The 22,384-nt window shown below is 39.8% G+C and overlaps 1 protein-coding gene across 1 annotated transcript in view; it reads right to left on the reverse strand.

The window, feature by feature from the left end:
* Positions 1-17,325, reverse strand: part of ANKRD52 (ankyrin repeat domain 52) — a gene marked incomplete in the record, with an annotated part of 2,835,210 nt that extends 2,817,885 nt beyond the window's left edge. The window contains 1 exon segment of the mRNA XM_044083713.1: positions 16,614-17,325. Coding sequence (XP_043939648.1) covers positions 16,614-16,640 — 27 coding nt within the window.
* Positions 17,326-22,384: the final 5,059 nt, after the last annotated feature.

Consider the following 22,384-nt stretch of genomic DNA (forward strand, 5'->3'; position numbering starts at 1 on the left):
GAGCTGCTTAGTCGCTTGGTTGGTGAGGGGTGAATAAAGAGCCTTGCTCTGCTGGGCAGTGTCAGGGTATTGAGAGTTAGACTAGTTTCAAGGGAAAAAACTGAAGAGGAGACTTAGTGGAGCCGGGAATAATTTAACCGTAGCTAACCGGCGCTGCCCGGTGCGCAAAACTGTACAAATGCGGTTTTTATAGTGGGGAAATGAAAGATATAAATTAGCCCAAAATGGCCAATAAACTACTAACGTCTGGGCTGGAACCATTCCTCCAGGGATAGATAGGTTGCTCAAAGCTCCCCTCTCTCACAGGTGAGCAGAGAAACTTCCTTCTATCCAAGTAAGGTATGGGCAACTCAGAAACTAGTATCACAACCCTGAATTCAGCACTAGCCTGAAAATTGGACTACAATAGCTTAGAAAGGCGGGAAACAAGGATTTTTTTTGGGTTTTTTTTGAAAAAATAAGCAAAAACAGTAAAAAATACTTAAAAACATCTTTAAACGACTACAAACGATCAGAAAAGGCTATCACACTTTATTGTGTAGCCTACAACAGTTAAATTATTTAAACAAAAAACTTTTTAAAAGTGCAGGCAGTCAACTAAGTACAATGTGAAAAAAAACAAGATTTTAAAATCACAATAAACGCTGGAAAATCTGTGTTTAGACAGAAAACAGTTAAGTACAGCAAAAAAGTACAGAAAAGGGATACTTAATCACTCCAAAGTCTCTTCTAAGCTAGAGGGTCATCAGTTTAAGGCTTTCTAGTGCTACCCAGTAGGTTAGTTACAGGAAAGAAGTGCAGATGTGGTCTTTTAATCCAGAAAGTTGAAAGAGACGGACAAACTGTCCAAATGGTCAATAAACTACAATTTCTGGGCCAAGAACCTCTCCTCTCGTGGTAGACAGGCTACCTAGTGCTTACCACTCCCACTGATCAGCTAGAAGGCTCCCCTCCTATACATAAAGGCTTGGGGGGCTCAGAAGCTTACAAAGAGTCCTGGAATACAGCAAATCTGTACCTGGACTAGACTAGTTACAGGAAAGGCTGGGAACAAGTACAAACACAGGCTTTTAAGCCAGCAAGTTGAAAGAGATGGAAAACTGCCCAAACGGTCAAACTACAATTTCTGGGCCAAAACTCACTTTTCCCATGGTGGATAGGCTACCTAGTGCTTACCACTCCCACTGATAAGCTAGAAGGCTTCCCTCCAACACAGAAAGGCTTGGGGGGGCTCAGAAGCTTACCAACAATCCTGGATACAGCAACTCTGTAACCGGACTAGGCTGGTTATAGGAAAGGCAGGAAACAGGTGCAAGTGCGGCTTTCAAACCAGAAAGTTGAAAGAGAAGGAAAAAAAACTGCTCAAAACAGCCAGTAGCTACAATTTCTGGCCAGGGACATATTCCTTTTTCACATAATTTCTTTGTTTTTACTTTTGATTACTGTTAAACATTATGTAAATTTTGTCCTATGGAGCTTTTCTCCCCGGGCGTCTGCTGAAAATAGGCCTTTGGCCCAGTAAGACATACCCAGTAAATAAATGTAAAACAAATTAATATGAAGTATTAAAAAAAAAAAAAAAAAAAAAAAGACTGTTAGATGGACATTTGATCTTCCTTTTGGGACGATTCTTACTGGACTTCAACTTTAAAGGACATGTGACTTTGGGAGCTTCTCGCTGCAAAACCTTGAGAATCACAGTTCATTTTTTTCTGGAGTAGTGCTATTTGTGATACTTCTGGGTTCATCTTCCGCCCTGAAATTACACATACCTATTCCCTACAAATGTCTGCAAGTCCTCCTTTACAGATTTACTTTCCACACAAAATACATAACTCTAGTTTGGCTACTTGGCCAACTATTTCAAGTATGGCGACAACTTTCTTATGTACTCTTTTTAAAATCACACAGTTTGGTGAAACTTAGATTGCTTATTTTCTCCAGCAATTCATTTAGTTTGTCTTGACTTTCAGGCATCAGCAACATATGCCCAGTAACAGACAACCTTATGAAAAAGTCCCAGCAATGAAATACGGTTATACTCCGAAAACTGGGACAGGACAATCCTCTCAGTTTTTTCTACTGCTCTTACAAGACTCCCAACTCTCTGAATAGTTTCTTTACACTTGTTCCCACTTCCCATTCAGCACTTTAATACAATTATTGTAACATATTTTAACTTCCATTCACTCATAGCTTTTTAAAATTTCTGACTTTTCTACTATACATTACTGTCAGAAAATCATAAAAGTGTTTCCTGTCTCAGGACTACAAACTTCAATATACCAATCAAAATAAAACTTGTTTCTACCAGTTTGATTACTGGAGGGAACCTGAAGTAGTAACATACATATACATGGCTTCTTTAAATTAGAAAAGTATCCACGTCAACTCTGTGGAGGAGATGGTATTGGATATACTAAAATTTCTTCACCCTGACTGGTATGAATGTCATACAGCTGAACTCTGCATACTCACTTTTTCAATCAATATTCCCAGCCAATACAGTGTACCCTTTCCTCTCTTTTTAAACTTTACTTTTTTATTTACTTGGTAAACACACAACAGCACGATTCCTCCTTGGATTTCTTTCAGCCACAAGGACAAGAATAAATACAACACATATGCTAACAAATTAGTGTAGCCAAGGTAAAACCTAACAGATATGGAAAATTTACTGTAACCAATCAGCACATTTACAGAAGCCAGAGTACCCAGATAAACTCACACAAAGCACAAGGAGAAAAAATAAAACTCCACACCATTACTGGAAATTTGGATTGAACCTTGCACCCCAAAGTTATGAGGGAGAAGTCTTAAATCACAGAGCCACAATGTTGCATGATACTATGCCGGGACACAATTTATGCACTGTCTCAGGCTTTTAACATTGGCTGGGACAGCAAATTTTAACTATTCTCTAGATAATACCATCACTCAATAGCAGTTCTTAACAAGTATATGTTACAGTGAACAGTTTATTAAAACATTAAGCACTTTCATACTTGTAAAACTGAAATGGACACTTCATAAGAATAACAACAGAACAATAAATTCACCACCCTTAACAAGTGACAACAAAAGACATAAGAAACTGGTACACATTTAAATTCAATGATGAACTGAAAGACCTTGTCAGTGATAAAACAAGGTTTGTGTAAACGAAGGACCAGAAATTACAAAGCAGGGTTGAAAACATTGGTAAAAAAAGTAAAAAAAAAATAATATTCACTGCTCTTGAAAGTGGCGGTCAACTTAAAGATACCAGAAAATGTGGATTATACAATTAATGTAGACATATATTTGAAGGAGAAAACCTCAAGTTAAGAATCGAGAAAGATAAATAACATTTTTGCACAGTAGCACCTGCACCTGTAGTGTTTTACCAGACAGCTACATGCAGCTTTTGTCAGTCCTACATAGGTAAAAGACAAAGAACATTGCATAAAAAGGATTTACGCACACTTATGATATGAACAGCAGCAATGACACTAATGTGTTATACAGACATACGCATGCTAAATATTTGTTCTCAGTATGTGAAACACCCAAAGACCCTAGTGGAGGTCAATGGGGAACTAAGGGTATGGAGAGCTTCAGTGGCAATTGAGGCTTAATGTTGCCACACCCACAGGTCTCTACTAACAGCTAAACTTTGTGCATAAATATAACACTAAATCAAACATCACTTTAAAAAATATATATTCAAGTGTTGGTAAACAATGTATTCCACTAAATGAAGTTGTTGAACGGATATCATTAGGTAGTTATTTAATGGGCAACTACTTAAATTTATTTATTCAGGAAGTTGTTCTACTTGTATTAGATCATGTGATGTGCTACGTGTACTAAATGGAAAACATTATGGCGCATACTTTGATTTAAAAGTGGGTGCCAGAACTGAACAAGTGTGTTGTAACGTTACTTGCATTGCATATTATCATAACTTATTGCTTCCTCAACGTAATGACAGTTATTACCTTTTACAACAGTTGATCGAAAGACGTTTGTGTAACGCAAGTAAGCCATCCATATTTATAGCTGGCTCTGAAAGCGAAATAATCAAATGCGGTTGTCACGTTTTTGAATGCACAAACTGGGACATTTCTGTATAAATGTCAGGTTTTGCAACACCAAAACATAGTCAACAGTAAGAATGGGAAAAAACCTCAGGAAACAGACTAACTTCTTTCCGACAATTGTAATCAATTCCTTCTGTACAAACAGATTCTGACACAGCCTTCTTATAAAAAGAATGAACGACCATATATTCATACAATAAACTGCGCTTTTGCTTTTATGTCCTGCCTGACACCCTTACAATTCTTAACACACTCACCATTACAAATCAGCACATGGTGTTAAACAGGAGCACTGCTTTTCTTTTTTTTCATAAAGACAATGTCTCATTTTGACCTTATTTAGGAAGTAACACGGAATGTGGTATACCAAACGTTGTTCTGCTTTCCCACATGCAGTCAGCCTTATACATTTAGAAATGTTCACACTCTTGGGCTGGGGATATATATCCAGAAATTCCTTTTCATAACTTTCAGCTGAAATGTATTGTCAAAGTGAACCTTTGCCGACATCACCGGCAGCAGTGCAATCATTGGAATGGTGGGTTAACATTGCAAGTGCTCATTACATCTGTTGCCCTGATAACAGAAAAGTACCAAATATTTAAATGACCGCATTAAAGGCAAGATAAGTTCTAATGAACTACTCATGTCAATGTTACAGAGAAAGTGCTTAAAATTGTTCATTGGAAAACACATTAATAAGTGCTAATGAGTGGCAGTAATAGAGAGTTTTTGGTACAAAGCACAGTGCATACAGTAACATATGAAAACACAAACTATAGTTTTGCTACATCAATTTAACTATGCATTGAAACACTACAAGAAACAAAAATATAAACAAAGCAGTCAGACATGCACGTTTTGAACACCAACTTCAAAAACATGCACGTTTTGAACACCAACTTCAAAAACATGCACGTTTTGAACACCAACTTCAAAAACATGCACGTTTTGAACATTAAACATGCATCATAACCATTTTAAAGTAAATCCTAAACCACCAATGCAGTCAGCTGCTTAAGCAGATTTGAAATGTTAAAGCAACAAAGTTCTATGAATGCAGACTATCACAGATGTCGTCATTTAAACACCAAGTAATGAAAGTGGCTGAAAATTAATGTCCTATGCTGCAGTTACTGGTACAAATCACTACTTTAGATTTTCGCTGATAATCCAAATTAACCAAGTGCTCAAAAACCTTTCTACCTAAATTAAAGATCAATTATCTTCATTAACAAATTGTAGCAATTTTTTTCAAGTAGGAAGACAAAACTTTTTGAAAAGGCTATTTTCTGCATTATCTAAGCTTAAGTAAGATTTAATTAGAACAATGGTCCTTTGAATAATCCAAGAGTGAAAGGGGTTGTCTCTGTATATTTTTACCCAGACAATACTCAATACCTTAAAAGTTAAAGTTAAATTACAAAAATGATAAAGCTGTCTGACAATGGAAGCTGGCTAGTTTATCCTACTATCTTTCACCTGAGAGAGTTATAATAAACCTACACATTTTGCCTACATGGTTTGCATGCAGAATTATGGGGCAAGATGAAAGATATAAAGAGGACTGTTCAAGTTTAGATATTAACACATCAATTCTTACAGCTTTCCTTACTTCATGAGTTAGAAGTTGGGTCAGCTTGCATCCAGCCTTGTTAAGGATTAGGTCAATTTTTGATTCTGTATGACAAGTAAATAACATTGAGTAAACCAAGCATACAGATATTTCTAATAGCTAAAAGATGGTGGCGTTTTGGGGATATTACATTAATGGGTTTATTATCCTTTCCAGGCAGTACCAAATACAATTTAAATTAAAAAGTCAATAACTTTCTAGAGTGAAGCCAATTAAAAGAGATAATTAGAACTTCTTTGCAAGCTATTCTGGTCAAAAGAGGAGAGGAACAAGCACTTAGTGCTAGCTGCATAAAAATATGACTAACACTGGCAAGTCCCTGGAAAGATTATTTGACATTTACTTGACACTTGTCAACCTGGTTGGTTCAACTGAGTCAGACGCCCATTTTCAGTGGAGACCCAAGGAGAAAAGCTCCAAAGTACATACACACATACAATAAAAATTCCATAAACATAATGACAGAGTAGAATACCAAGCCAGAGAAGACACATTCCAGTGTACATACAAAAGCACAACACATTAAATATTACACAGAAAAATTCCCATTATAAATACTATAAAATGTAGTAAAAGGTAAATATAATTTGTAAAACAAAAGTATCACCGGAAAAATGGAAGGAACAATTCTAACAGATTAGAGTGGGACAAATAGAGAGGAGGTAGAAACTACAGAGATGTCAAGTGGGAGCTTGGCATGGACAGGACCAAGTACTTGGGAAGCAGTGTTTTAAGTATTTTTTTAAACCGTTTTAATCGCCCCAAAAAGACAGCTAATGAATGAAAAAATAAAGATGAAACCCACAACAAATCGTGAAATTAGTCTCATCTTGACTAGAAAGTTCCCACTGTTAAATACTAAAATAACCGAGAATGAAAGCCCGGGTTACCCGTTAATTACCTGAAATGCATAACCATGGTAACAATACAGAAAACCACCATGTCGAACTTCTGGACTTGCCTTCCCTGCAGGACCTGTGCTACACTGGTAGGAGGATCTTCAGTATTTGAGATTTTTTAGATATTTGTCGTCTTCAGTGCTTTGGTCTTCTATATAATGTTACTGTGATTATGCATTTCAGGATTGTAGGCTTCAACCCTGTGAATGACTACCATAAAATTAAATGTTAGTTTTTGAGGCGATTTTAGTACACTATGTTGGAAATGCCTAACAATTCCATGAAGTACTGAACTTGGCTGTATACTACTGGACAAAAGACTAGTTAGCAATGGGCCAATTAGCAACACTAAAAGTTTAACGCCCTGGACAGAACTTCTTCCTTGAAAGAAAATCTTGTTTTTCTTTAAAGACTACTTTTGCTTAGGTCAATCACACTTTGCAAACTTGTTTGCAATTGTTTGGAATCCGCTTGAACCAATGGCTCTTTACAACAGATATTCAGGAAAATCTCTCACACCGATACAGTAAGCAACAACTAAAAGAAATCTGGACAAGCTACACTTTCCACTATGCAATTCATTGGGACAGATGCAAATGACCTCTTTAAGGACATACTGTGTTTCAGTTATATGGCAGTTCTGAAGGTCCATGGCTTTGTTTCCTTTTAAAGTCCGTTATGGACAAATTCAGGCCAATATAGCCAAACCCCACTAGCTGTGGACATGCATGTTTCGGCCTTATGGCCTCATCAGCACAGCATAAGTGGAATGTTTGGCTAACATTTGGAAACACAGGGTTGTTGCACCCAATTGATGTCCACAATTATCTCCAATACAAGAGGTTTCAATGAATCACACAGTGGAAAGTCTAGCTTGGCTAGATTTTTCTTTTAGTTTTTGCTGACCGTTTTAGTGATAACGGTAAACGGTTTATTTCCTGCATCAGTACACAGATATTTCTCACATTATACACTTCTATCAGCTCCTTTTTCTATATGAAAATGCACCTTTTGTATATCTGCAAATTTTCGTAAATCATAGGCAACTCATCAGTTTTCTTTAAAGAATGCAGTTCCTATGCCATTCTGACTGCCATGTACTTGCAACACAACAGCATGTCTTTCAGCATTTGGGCAAAATCTCTCACTTTTCCTTCTCAGGCTTCAGTGTCTAGTATCAAAATAGGACAACATATTTCTGACCTGCCACACCTAATTTACATTTACTTTTATTTAACTTTAAATTTACAGCATCTCAACTGATTCACTTGCTGTAGCAGTCTCTTGCCAAGCTGTCCTAGTGAACAAGTCCACACTAAAGACTACATTTACAAGAGTTTCCAAACCTTTAAATTGTGTGTGCAACAGCCTTCTAGAATGCCCATGGTGCCAACAAAAATACCAAAGCCTACAGAACCTGTACGTTCTTAATGGAGTTACAAATGTACACTACAAGGAACTTTCTTCACCTAGTTTTACCTACACAAATCTCAGACTTGTCCAAGTCAATGAAAAGAATTCAGCATTGTTGCTACCACTTTAGCTGAGAAAGATATTGATGTCACATCTCTGTTTAGTACTCATAAAGCCTATGTGACTCTTGGTGTACATATGTATCACAAATACGTTTACATAATGTTATTCCTAGCTTCCCCCAGGCCAGATGACCTGAAATATTAATGAATTATTTAAGCATTATGGTTTGGAAAAGGAAAAAAGTCAGCAGTTTTTGAACCAAAGGCTTGCTGCCCCATGTGCGTTTTTAATAAGTTCATAAGCTGTTACTGGACTAGTGACCACGTAGATGTGCACTCCAAACAATTTGGGTCTCCAAGTATCACTGAGCTCTATATGGGTGGGGCATGTTATTAGGGAGGTAACTAAAAATTTGTAGGGGGGATATAAGTGTGATAAGAGACCTTGGGACACAGGTGGACAGTAGTCTCTCCTTTGATAATCACATCGCCACAGTAGTCAAGAAATCCTTCTACATGGCACACCATCACAAAAGGTTTCTCATCCAGAAAAAAAGGTAATTACTCCCCTCTACTCATCACTCATTAGACCCATTATAGAGTAAAACACCCCTTTTGGTATGTACCTCACAAGACATCTACAACAACTGGAAAGGCCGCAGAACCTCCTCACAAAGAGGATTATCGACCTCAAACAGATGCCCTACAGACAGTCTCAAAAACTCCAGCTTTACTCAGTCACATATCGCCCACTCAGAGGTGATCTCTGCTTAACATACAAAGCTATGTCAAACCCAGAGCTGTTTGACATGCTCCACTTAAAGAAATCCCAATCCCTCTGAGCTACACACTCTAGGGACCTAAACCTTGTCACCACAATAACAGAATATACTGGAGGGATAGATTCCTGTCCCAGAGACTTCTCATACTCTGGAATAAACTACCTATGTATATCAAACAAAGCTCCTCATTAGCACTCAAGAAAAATCTTGATGATTGGATGGGAAATAGGAAATTCACCCCGGGGATCACCTCTGTGGCTCTGCTCGACAGTGGCACAGGAAAATAATTTTCTTGGGTGGCAAAAGCCAGGGTACCTTTTTGGCTGGGCTTGTATAGGCCCCAGGGCAGATAGCCTAGTACCTACCTATGAACCTACGTTATTTAGGATAATATTTTTTCTTATTGACGGCCTTTGTCTATAAGGGACATGGTGGTGGAGGTAAACTTATGATTTCCCATCCAATTTTCAAAATTTCGTTTGAGCAGAATCAGGTATGAAACTCTGTTTTAAATGGATGTGGAGCCTATACCATACTAAACATAATCCTTTGAGACGCATCTGTCTGTATCTACAGCAGGTTCTGTTTAAGTCACAAGTGAAGTTCAAATCCCTGGATCTGGTGTTTCTGGTGCTGTTTGTTTTGCACATGTGCAACAAATCCATCAGAGCTGGGTCTGAGGAAGCCCTGTAAGCCAAGCAAAGATCCACTCACGGCAGCCTATAGGATACTAAGACTTAGCCTTTAGGTGATCATTGTAGGATGGGATATTCTTGACCCAAATTCTCCTGGTGAGAAACCAACATGGGAGTTCCAACTGTTGCAAGTGTCTGGTCACATACTTGTCAAAGGGGGCACTACATTCAATAACAAGTCTGAAAATGGCTGAGTAGAACATTACTACAGCTTCCTTGAACCTGGATAAATTAGAATGATTCTTGCATTTATCTTAGCTACATGTTGGTCAAACTTCAGACTGCTGTCAAATAATGGGCATACAGCTCTCTTTTTTAGTAATTTCCAAATCAAATGTCTTAACAGTTATTTGTAGACCAAATATTACTTTGCATCTGTGTCTAGGTTAAAGTAAACATCTCATTTACTAGTTCACAACATCTGCCTTGCACTCTTCTCAATTATGATGATGCTTTTTTAGTCTCACCAATACCATCTCTTTCACATCAATCGTACTCACCAAACTTATTTCACAGTGCACTAATTTTTCACATTCCTATTATAAATCACATAGATTTTAATACACCTGCATACCAGGCTTAAAATTTCATTTGAAAGGTATCTTCTGTATACATCACATCTTTTCCTGCTGTCTTCACTATTAACACGATTCATCCTCAAGTGGTTCACCCCCCCCCCAATTTCCTTTACTCTTAACATAATCCTCACTGCACCCCTCATTTTCAATTTTTGATTTGCATTTGCTTACACATACCTTATTTCCTCAACTAATCCTTTCAAATGCATATCTGTAAATTTTACAGAAGCTACAGGTGGTCAGGTCTGCTTCCTTCAATAACCTGTTACCCTCACTTTTTATGCTCTCTGAAGACTTGCAAGCTGGCACCTCTATCTTCACTTAATCAGTCCATTCATTCAGCACAGAAAGATGCACATCCCCAGGCTAAGTAAAAAGCTCCACGGTTCACTTATTCCTCCCCACGACACCCTATCAGACCATCAATCCCATGTGAGAGTCAGGTGGTAGGCAGCAGGCGAGTTTGCTGCTCCTTTGGAGCGGCCTAACCTCTCTCCTGACAGAGCAACCCTCGTCGGCTCCTAAAAGCTGTACTACAGCCATCTTCTGAGAGACAAACTGACACCAAACAATGAATTCCCCATCGATTTACAGTGCAAATGCACACATATGCACACAATTGTTAGGCCTACACTCCATGGGATGTTAACGCCTACTGCTTCCACAGGCTGTTCATCCTATGCATCTAAAAGGAGTGTGGAACATGGAACAGTTGGATGTTATCAGATGCAGCTCAAACCTCTTCATCTAGTATGGGCCCCAAGGACAGCAGTAACACTGTAAACAAAAAAAAGCTTCCAACAGTCCACAGAGAACGAGGAAGAAAGTTTAAACCAGAAACCACTCTCCATGTACATTCAATGAGAGTGGAAGCAAACCAACCTACAGCAGTAAAGATCACAATAAGAACAAAGGTGCAAAAAGTACGCATTTCCAACAGTGTCAAATTCCAGGAAAAGATCAAGGAGGATCAGTACTGACAACAAAACCATCAGATCATCAAAAGGCCTGCTCATGCAAAAAATAAAGGTAGCCTCAATACTAAACTGCTTGTGAAAACCAAACTGACTGGCATATGCTAAAAAAGAAAGCTACAGGCGTAACTATCCTCTTCCCTACCTCTCTTCCATTCATCCCTTATTCCAAAAACCCATCCAAATGTCAATGTCAAACAGCTCAGCTCTGAGTGAATGAACAAAAAAAGTGCACATAACCCTTTCTATTCCTCCAAGTAATAACATTCCTACACTCAAAAAGATCTTTCACTGGGTCTCAAATAATATCCATAATGCGATCATCATTTTTGGAAATTTTATCAAACTAGCAACAGTTTAGGCCCAAATTCCCCACTACCAGCAACAACTTGAATGGTTTCATAAAACATATTAATAACCAAACAAAACCAAAAACAATGACTATACTGGACTGGATCTTAATCCCTGACCCCACTAAATACCATTCACTCAGTATCCTCCCTGGCACCCTTAGTTCATCACCCTACATTCGATCTTAGAACTGTCACCCACTACATCAAACAAAACCAATACAGGGAAACAAGTAACCTCTCAAAATTCAATCCCAATGAGTTCACGAACATCCTAAAAGCCATTAACTAGTCCACTCTCACAACCCTACACACAAATGAAGCCAGTGAAAATGTAATACCATATTTTTAAATACTCTACTCTTCTTTTTCTCAAATGGGCTAAGAAGTTTAAAATCCAACTGCATCCCATAGCTCCCACTCCACTGTCAAAACCTCATACACAATAGAGACAAAGCACGGAAAGAAGGGCAAAAAAAATCTAAAACCCCTCAAAACTACCAGCTACAATGAGATCTTCTCAGCTCCAGAAAATAAAATAAATAAATAAAACTTCTTACAGACAGGAAACATTATTTCTCGGATATACAAAAATAATCAGAAACAGAACCCAAAAAACTTCTGGTCTTCAGTTAAGAAGGTCTTGCACCCTGGAGAATATACTAACCTCAACTCGTGTCTCAAACTCTCTCCACTAGAAACAGTTATCAAATATAAATTCCTACTTCATAGACAAAGTAGCTCATATCTCAAGCTCACCCACAGCAGCATCTGAACCAGGACATCCACCCACACTTAACCCCATATTCTCTTCACAACCAGTCACCATCTTCTTCATCTAAAGATTACTGAAACTCAAACCATGCCGCCCCTCAGTAGACCAACTCCCTCCAGAAATACCCGAAGCTTGCCTCTAGCTGCACTGCTAACCCCATCTCAATTCCCATCAATAGGTCAATTCTGTAACCCTATGTCCCCACATTTTTGAAAAATCCCTCATAACCCCCCCTTCAAAAGAGGGGTAACCCCAATGAAGTACCAAACTACATCTACTGCAATATTTCCCCCCACCAAACTTTTTGAAAAAATACACACAAGGCACTTCAATACCTCCACCATGAAAACCTACTTAACCCCACACATAGCACCTCAACACCCTTGCAGCTTTTGTGAATAATATTACAAGGCCACAGACAAACAGAAGCTAGTTTAATCAATATTTTTAGATTTTTCAAAAGCATTCCTCACTGTCCCACATAGTAAACTCCAACCAAAACTGTCTACCAAAGGTCACCCTATCCCATTGATGAACTGATTTTCTAGTTATATAGCTCACCGGCAACAATCAGTTAAACTATGAAACTTCCCTTACATTCCACTCAAAACTGGCATAACACAAGGCTCCATACTTAGTCCTTTGCTTTTCAATAGCTTTATCAACAACCTCTACACATCTCAAATACCCCTTAAACAATACGCCAACTACTCCAGCTTTATCTGCTCGCCAAACAATCTCCCATATCCAAACCATCACCCAGACTGCCTTTAACACAGTAGAAAGCTAGACAACTAACTCCTATTCAATCCAAAGAAAGCTAAACTATTACTTTTCCTAAATTCGCATACCTGGATAAGAAAAAATATTAATTCACATTCTTAAATACTACTACCATAGAAGTAGTCTCCCAAACTAAACTATTAGGAATTACAACAGATAATATGACCTCCACATTCAAAACTCCATTAAAAAAAACACCAAAAACTGAAGGATTTACCACTCGATTTAACACCCGTCTCTTACCCTTTCTACTATACAGCTCTCCTAACCATCCTTCAGTCCACTTTAAAATCTATACTAGAACCATGTTAAAACAAAGTTGCAAGATTTGCAGCCAACTAAACCATTTCCCTATTACCTAACTTTTGCACAACTAATGTAAGGCCATAAAATAAATTACAACTCTTCAACATCCTTCCACCACTACTTTCCTAAGCGTTGCCTCTGTTCTGCAGAGAAACAGCTACTTGACATCAACAAATCAAAAAGTATAAAGCTTACACTGCAGCTAATGCCTGGAATTCGGTCCTAACCCACATAAAGATCTATCCCCACTCTTCAAACATTCCAAGTCCTTTCTCAAAGAATTCCTTTCAACCACTTAGCTCTGCTCCTGTTCTGCACCCGTTTAAGAACCCACACCTATAATTGCTCTCAACTGTATGTTGCCACCTTCAAACCTGTCCCTATGCCCCTTTTCATTTACTATCCTCCATACCATCACCCTAAGAGAACAGGGTCAGTTTTCTTAAGCAAACTAACTTACTCCAATTCTCATCTTAAACTTATGCTATACATAAGGGACTGTACGTCTACTTACTATTATGAACCTCTACAGTATCCTAACTCTTCTACAATTTGATTCCAGCTTTCTTTCTCCAGACTAGGCTGTAAATTTACAGAATTCATGACTTTCTTGTACTGCAATGACATTTCTACTGTGTGATAAATGTTGATAACACCAAACTCCATTTATTTGTATATGTTCACTTCTGCATCCATTTATTTGTACATGTAAATTATTACCTTTTGATTCGAATCACATTTATATAACTATTTATGTACCAATTTGTACATGCGAGTTGTAATTGGAGCTTTTCTCCCTGGGCCTAGAATGAAAATGGGCACTTCTGGCCCAGCTGGACTTTTCCAGTCAATAAATCTATGAAAGCCTAATTACATTTCTATCTATACAAAACAACTATCTTCACAACCAGTTTTACGTAATTATGGAAAATTAGAGACAGGGACGGCATCAGTTAAAAAAAAAAAAAAGTGTCCACACATTATTTTCACAGTGCTAAAATAACCAAAACCCCCTTGGTATAAAATGAAAGAAGATAATCACATTTTTAAGGAGAATGCGAAAACGACATCCATATGCAGATTTAACCCTTACTACTTCACATTTTTAAGTATTCGTATAGTCATAATGAATCTTGCATTAAACTTATTAAATTCAGTGTCGCTTTTAGCAAACATATCTATTAAGTTTTCTGCATTGTCCATAACTACACAACTGTATTTAAGACTTTTTAACCTCACCTGCATCCTTTTTAAAATGCACTTCTACCTATCTGCTTTATGCCCACCACAAGAACATATGCTGGTTAAGTCTCTGCCTTGACCTGGACACTGTAAAAGTGCACGAACGGTTCTCCCTTAAAGCCAGACATCCTTTAAAGGCCACTGGTCAAGACTGTAACACCATGCTAAAGAATATCAAATTGCTGAAATAAAAAAAAAAAAAAAAAAAAAAAGAGTGACACTCACCTGAGGCTTTTTGTTACAAATATTAAATTTTGTATCATTGCAGAACTGGCAAAGACTAAGCCTAGCTTTCCTTACTCCAACAGTTAAAGTACAGCACTCCACAGTGCCAACAAAAAATGCTCACAGAAACACATTCAAACAACTCTACTCAGGTTTCCAAGGACTACTAAAAAATGTTTCAGTTAACTTCACATCTGACATTCCTCCTTAGTTGCTACCCCCTCCCCCATTCTTACTGCACTCACACCACTACTTCCACTTGTCATTTTAACAAGAGAACCATATCACAAAAACGGTAAATCCTTGGGTTATTTTTTAGTCTTTACTCGCAATTTAATGCATTATCCATTTTGTTCCTCTGCACTCTTTTTATGTTTTTGAAAATTTACTAATGTTCAAACGTTTTAAAAAAAGCATATATTCCTCGTCTTCTTCACATACAAACTAGAGTCCACATTATTAACTCATGCAAGCCCTTTGTCAGTTCTGTTGTCAGTTTCAACAAATCAATACATTCCAGCTGTGGACTGTCTTTGTCTTGAGTACAACTGACCGCTAGTGTACCCAGAAACTAGGACTCCTGCAAAAAGCCCTTCACCTAGGCACACGGCATCCAGTATGTATGTTACATATATATAAAACTTGCAAATAAACCATCGTATTATAATCTCTACACCAGAAAATTAGTTACAGTAAACAAGGACCATTATCAAAATAATTTGTATCAAAGAAAAATTGCTTGGCAACTTATAAACTCAAAAGTTTAACAAAAAAGCTATTAAACTGTGCCACCGCATATTGGATGAACAGTGCCCACCCACTTAGCCCTGAGAAGCTCCGCCAACTCAAAAGCATCAGCTAAATATAACCGTAGACGTAAAATCATGCTTTCGCTTTCACATGACAAACAACTATGCTTGTCGAAATGGTACACACTTCCGATCCACCTAGAAGAATGACTGGAACATATACATATTGTTTTAACAATAACACAGCTCAAAGAAAGAACAAAACACCAACCATGTCTTCAACCAGCAGCTTTTTTCTGAAAACCCCAAAAATACGAATAGAACAACCAGTCCACAACACACATTACCAACTTGCACCCTACCCCTTTATTAAAGATAAGGATAAACTTCACCGATTTATCAAACCAAGTCAGGTCATCCGCTTATTTTCTGAAAAACAGCAACAAGCGTGACTGATCTAACTTATCTCAAAACCAACAACAAATTACCCCCCACCATACAAGTTACCCGTGAGGGGGGGCAAACGGGAACAGGATGAATAAACTGACAAGCAATTACGGCAAATAATGTTAAAGATCCTCCTAGCATCAGAAACTGACAAGCAATTACAAAAAACAATGTTCAAGATCCTCCTCTCCCCACACACACAGGAGAAAGCATCAGATAAATTCGGTGCACACAAAGGATAACTACAAATTCATAAACCACTATAAGCTGATAACTTCTAAAGTCACAGTGGACAGTGAGTAGCCCCAAACTAAAAGAAACAAACAATAATTAATACTTAGTGCGAGGACGACAGAACTGTGGGGGGAATATGTTATGCGGGTTACAAGGGGGCGGGGCCTGCATCCCAATAAGCGAATTAACAAACAAAATATAAACAAGCAAAAATACCACCCTTCCCCCAGGCAATCAATTAAGTTCCCGCGTCACCAACTCCTCTAAAGGGCCTCCAGCACCTCACCTCTGTACCCATGGGATCTACCGACAGATGCACAGGCCTCAAAGCCGCGATGTTTCCTGCACAGTACCAAATCCACTTTTACATGGTAGCCCTACCTGGTCTGTAATATTGAGTATTCCCATCTCCCAGCGTCAGTCAGCATGGAGCTTCCTCATGAGGCTACGGGCCTGAGTCCAGAGGTTGTGGCTGCAAGAAAGCAGCACTACCCGCCACCTTTACCGTTCTGTTTTTGCCTGCTTGCTCATTGCTATAGAGAGAAGACAACACAGCATCAGAACTACCAACTGAGGGGCGACCAGCGCCACAGCGAACCCTGCTGATACAACCGTAGCAGTGCACTTCTACCGCAGTGTGACGAGTCTCGGATTACGCATGGTACAAAGTGAATGGAGACGTTACAGGGGAAAAGTCACTGCTGGTGATAGATGACTGTCAGTCAAATTTGTTGACGCACAAATAACAAAAAAATAGAGATACGACCCAAGACAAAAATGCTTTGCTACTGCGGCCTTTAGACAACAGACGCCCTCGCAAGAACTGTGACGTGAGAAAGAAACCATTCAGTTCGGCATTATAGCACCCCCTGCCGGCAGTCGCTTACCGTATCCCACAGCTACTTAAAGACGTGTAAATTTATCTACACGTCTTTATATTCTCAGTTCCGCAGCGTACTATGTCAACAGAGGTGTCAAAGGGTAACTGCAGTCCTCCTACACTCGGTGGCACAGCTCGACATTAAAGTCTCATCAGTGTGCCTCTGTCGTCCATTGTTTCGCTATACCCAGAGGTTCTATGTAAAATCGTTTTTTTCCCAAGGGGGAGATGGATGAGATCAGTAACTTCAAATTGTAGGCAGGGCCACCATAATTTAAATATACAGGACTCGTAAAGGTGCTCAAGCGAGGTATGCATCTTGAATTAAAGACATAAAAAATGAGTGCAAAACGGAGAATGTACAGGACTGGTGTAGCATTTAATATAAAGTAATATAAGGCTAACGCCTACCGAGCTCGTTTGTGAACTGGCTTGGCATTTAATATAAAGTGAAACAAGGCGCTGGTTACCTTTCTAGAACTTGTTTATGGACTGGTTTATCATTTAATATAAAGTAAAACAAGGCGTTGGTTACGTCTACAGAACTCGTTTATGTTCTTTAGAATGAGAGAAAGGAGTTAGTTCATTTTACTAACTAACTCGGTAGTACTAGTGCGTAAAAGTAGACGTCCATGATTTCAAGCCATTCTTTCCCTGGTAATGTTTGGCTTTTTGCCGGAGTGCGCTAACAAGTTGAAAGAGGTATGCCCGAAATGCATTTTTTTCAGACTTGTTAGAATCACTCGCTGGCCAGCAAAAGAATCTTAACTCTTATCGCCCGAACACTAAACCAACTTTAGAACCTACTAGAGTATTTTGTTTTACTACAGTGCATTGAATTACTGCTAAGTTTGGATTGGATTCATATTTAAATCGTTGCTCTACTCAAGAATACTTCTATGGTCACTGAAAAAGACGGTAAATCTGTATGTCTGTTGCCAACTTCAGTATGAACTGTTGATTATTATTATTCTGTCTTACTGCTACCATGTTTGGTTCAGGTCATTGTCCTCTGCCAGCATCATTCCAGTAAATGAATGTGCAATGAAATAACCTTTGCCAGCTCCAAATGCTGGGCAGTTTGAGAATGCAAGCTTATAGGTTCATAGGTGTAGACTACACTGCTGACTGCTAGGGGCCCTTATATGCATAGATGTGCAACCCAAATGTGACCCACAAATTCGATTTATATGGGGGCTGATTTACTGACTGCCTCTGTCAGAGATATAGGTGCCAGACCTGGGGAAATTTTCAGATTACCCATCCATTGGTCCTAGCTGTACTTAAATATGGTTAGAGAGGAGCTCTGGTTCACATACCCTTCTGAGCTGGGAATTTCTGGTTAAAGGCTTACAGTGCCTGCATATTTGAACCGTTTCTTACTGAAATTGGTACACCTTGTTTGCTGTAGCATAGACTAGATCCAGGCCTGCTGAGTCTAGCTTTGTTTGTATGCTTGTTGTTTGTTTGCTTGTTATTTCCCTGAAACACGGCTTTTCAGCGCTTCTGTGGATCCCTAGTGATATCTGCATTGCTTACTGTACTTACTTCCTTGTTTCACTTGAAAGAAAGTTACTGTTTGTCGTTTTTGCATTTAAGTTAACCTGTAACACATTGCATTTAAGTTACCTGGCACTTGCTCACTAAAGCAATTATATGTCGGCACTAAAAAATTAAAAGCACTACACCCTCACAAACTCCCCTTTAGTACCTTGTTCCCCATTGGCCCTTTTTTTCAATTATAAAGGAATTCTCAATACTATTCTAGCATGTCCAAAGGTTAGTTGTCAATCTCTTGTCCGGTCCAGCTGGTGAAACTGGGAATCTTGAGGCAATGTTACAACTGCCTCATGTACACAGACAACTCTCTCCTCCTCCCAACAAATTCCAACACATGTGAGAGATGCAACCATATAGCCAAACTGGAGTCTAAGCTCTCAACTCAGTACTGGCGTAACCAAGTCGGGAGGAGAAGGAAACCACACTCACTACAATTCCAGTCTCACATAGACCTACCACGACAGCAAACCAAACACATAAACACACAAAAACATACTCCGAGGCTCTAAATAAAAATCTGCTTACGCAGCAGAGACCTCCAAAGCAGACACCCAAGCAACCGCTACCCCAAAACAAAACACGTGCAACACATAGCTCACAAAGCCAGTGTGCCGAGCAGTCACAGCCCTTAAGGCTAAACAACACACCTGATACACTTGTGATAGGGGACTCTATCATCAAGCACACTGACGTCCTGCTCACCAGGCTGAACAAGGAGAAGGTCACAGTGAGCTGCCTGTCAGGCGCTAGGATCCGCCACATAACACAAGCACTCGGATCACTCCAAGGCAAGTACAAATATGACTCGGTCATTGTCCATGCTGGTGTGAATGACCTGAGACGTACATCAAAAGAGACATAGAAGAGCTCTCTGAGCATGTAGCCCAGGCCGGTATGACCCTGACCTTGAGTAGCATCCTACCCTCACCAAGAATGATGCCACAATATGAAGACAAGATGATCAATTTCAACAATTGGCTTAAGTATTGATGTCATTCAAAGGGGATCTAATGCCTGTCAGCCAGGGATGACATGCTCGACAAGCCACGATGCTTCGCTAGGGACGGCTTGCACCTGTCACCCCTGGGCTTTCGGATATTGGCAAAGGCTCTTGCTACCCCCATAGTGCCTTTTTTAGGCAAGGCTCAAAAGACAAACCCACCTCCATAGGTATCACAAGGGATAAGAAACTAAGAGTAATACTACTCAATGCCAGAAGTCTAAACCTCCAGATGCATGCACTCGAAACTCTCCTTAGCATGGAGAACATCGATATCTGTGCAGTAACAGAAACCTGGTTCAAGGCTCCCGAGAGCACCCCAGCACTTCCAGGTTACACCCAACACTACAACCTGTGAGAGATGCACTTATATAGCCAAACTGGAAGCAAAGCTCTCTTCACCCAAGACTGGACTAGACAGTCAAGAGGAGAAGGTAAACACTTGCACCGCACCACACTCATCACATAGTCCCTCAAAACCTACACCACCAAAACACACACACAGAAACACAAAACACACACCTACATTCACGGAGGCTCTCAATAAAAACCTGTCCAAGCATCAGGGACATCCAAAGCATAAATGCAAGCAAACTCCACCCCCCCAACACAACCCAAATGACACATAGCCCACAAATTCAGTGTGCCACTCAACCACAGCCCATAAGGCATAACAACGTACCCAACACTCTAGTCATAGGTGACTCTATAGTCAGGCACACTGATGTTCCTCTCACTAGACTAAACAAGGAGAAAGTTACTGTCAGCTGCCTGTCAGGTGCCAGGATCTGCCACATAACGCATGCAATCAGGTCACTCCACAATAAGTACAAATATGACACTGTCATTGTCCATGTTGGTGTGAATGACCTGAGACGTACCTCCCTGGACTACATGAAAAGAGACATGGAGGAGCTCTCCGATCTTGTATCCCAGGCAGGTATGACCCTAACCCTGAGTAGCATCCTGCCATTTCCCAGAATGATATCACAGTACAAGGACAAAATGATTGACTTCAACAATTGACTAAGCTTCTGGTGTCATTCTAAGGGAATCCAGTATTTGTCTGCCTGGGACGACATGATTGACAATCCACGATGCTTTGCCAGAGATGGCCTGCACCTGTCGCCCTTAGGATTCCGGATACTGGCTAAGACTCTTGCAACCCCTATAGTGCCTTTTTTAGGCAAGGTTCAAATGACATATTCACCACCGTAACAGGTACAAGCAAGCAAAATCTGAGGGTAATGCTACTCAATGCTAGAAGTCTAAACCTCAAAATGCACTCACTCGAGGCACTCCTTAAAATGGAGAACATTGACATCTGTGCAATGACAGAGACCTGGTTCAAAGCTCCAGAGAGCACCCCTGCATTACCAGGCTTCAATTCATACCACACTTTTTGGCCACCTAACCCAGAAAGAGGCACTAAAGGCAGAGGCGTGTCCATATTCATTAAGGATATCCACGCCTCCAGGCTAGTTGCACAGCATAATGCATCCGAGATTATCCAAGTGCAACTAACTCTGGGCAAGACCGCAATCCAAATTGTAGCTTGCTACAGACCCCCCACCATGCCCCAGGATTCACACTCCTCATTTCTTGATACACTGGAAAGTATTAGGGTACAACCCAACACCCTAATAATGGGCGATTTCAACTACCCCACCATTAACTGGGAAAACTACTCGTGTACCAACTCTTTTGCTCAACGTTTTCTAGAATTCATAAATTCCAATGCCTTGGATCAACTTATTCACACCCCCACCAGGGGCAGCAATATCCTAGACCTGGTCATTACCAACATGGGAAACCGGTGTTCCACACCAGAGGTCAATTCCTCGTTGGTCAGATCCCACCATAAGCTAATCAGCCTAGACATCCACATCCCACCCCCAGCCCCAATTAGGGAAACCATCGTAAAAAACTTCTCAAAAGCCAACTTCACACTTCTTAAGACAGAAGTGGCAAACTTCATGACACCCATGCAGATGGACAATAGAGGTATGACTGCCGAATCCTACACAAATTGCCTTTATAAGCACTTACACGAGTGTATGGATCATGCTATCCCTAATATAACCAAGATGTTATCCTCTAAAAAAGGAAGCCAATCTGGTGGACCTCTGCCATAAACAAACTCTACAACAGAAGAAAGAAACTGTTGCAAAAAAGAGTAAAATCCCATGACTGGAGGAACTCCCTGGTCAACCTCCGTAAGAAGCTGAGATCCCTCATAAAATCCTCCAAAGCTAGTTACGAAAATAAAATTGCCACTGACTCTAAAGACAACCACAAAGCATTCTATAGCTATGTCAAGAATATAAATGGAAACACTCAGATCTGCTCCAAGTTACAGCATAATGGCACTAAATATACAGAACCAACTGATATTGCCAACATCCTAGCAGATAGGTTCAGTGCTAACTTTACCCCCCTCTCACCCCCTAGAGGGCCCATCTCTATACCTGAAGAATGCAAAGTTCCTATAATCACAGCGGCACAGGTAAAAAACACATTCTCCAAAGCCAAGAACACAGCATCCATGGGACCTGACAATATCCCAGGCTGCGTTCTACACGAACTACAGAATGAACTGGCACCCTACCTAAGTACCATGTTCAATCATAGCCTCACCTCAGGCTTTGTACCCACTGAATGGTGCACCGCGACAGTTATCCCACTCCACAAAGGGGGAGCCACGACGGACCC

The sequence above is a fragment of the Protopterus annectens genome, chromosome 9.part0 (genome assembly GCF_019279795.1).
Source record: "Protopterus annectens isolate FY-2018-M chromosome 9.part0, PAN1.0, whole genome shotgun sequence".
NCBI classification, from domain to species: Eukaryota; Metazoa; Chordata; order Ceratodontiformes; family Protopteridae; genus Protopterus; species Protopterus annectens.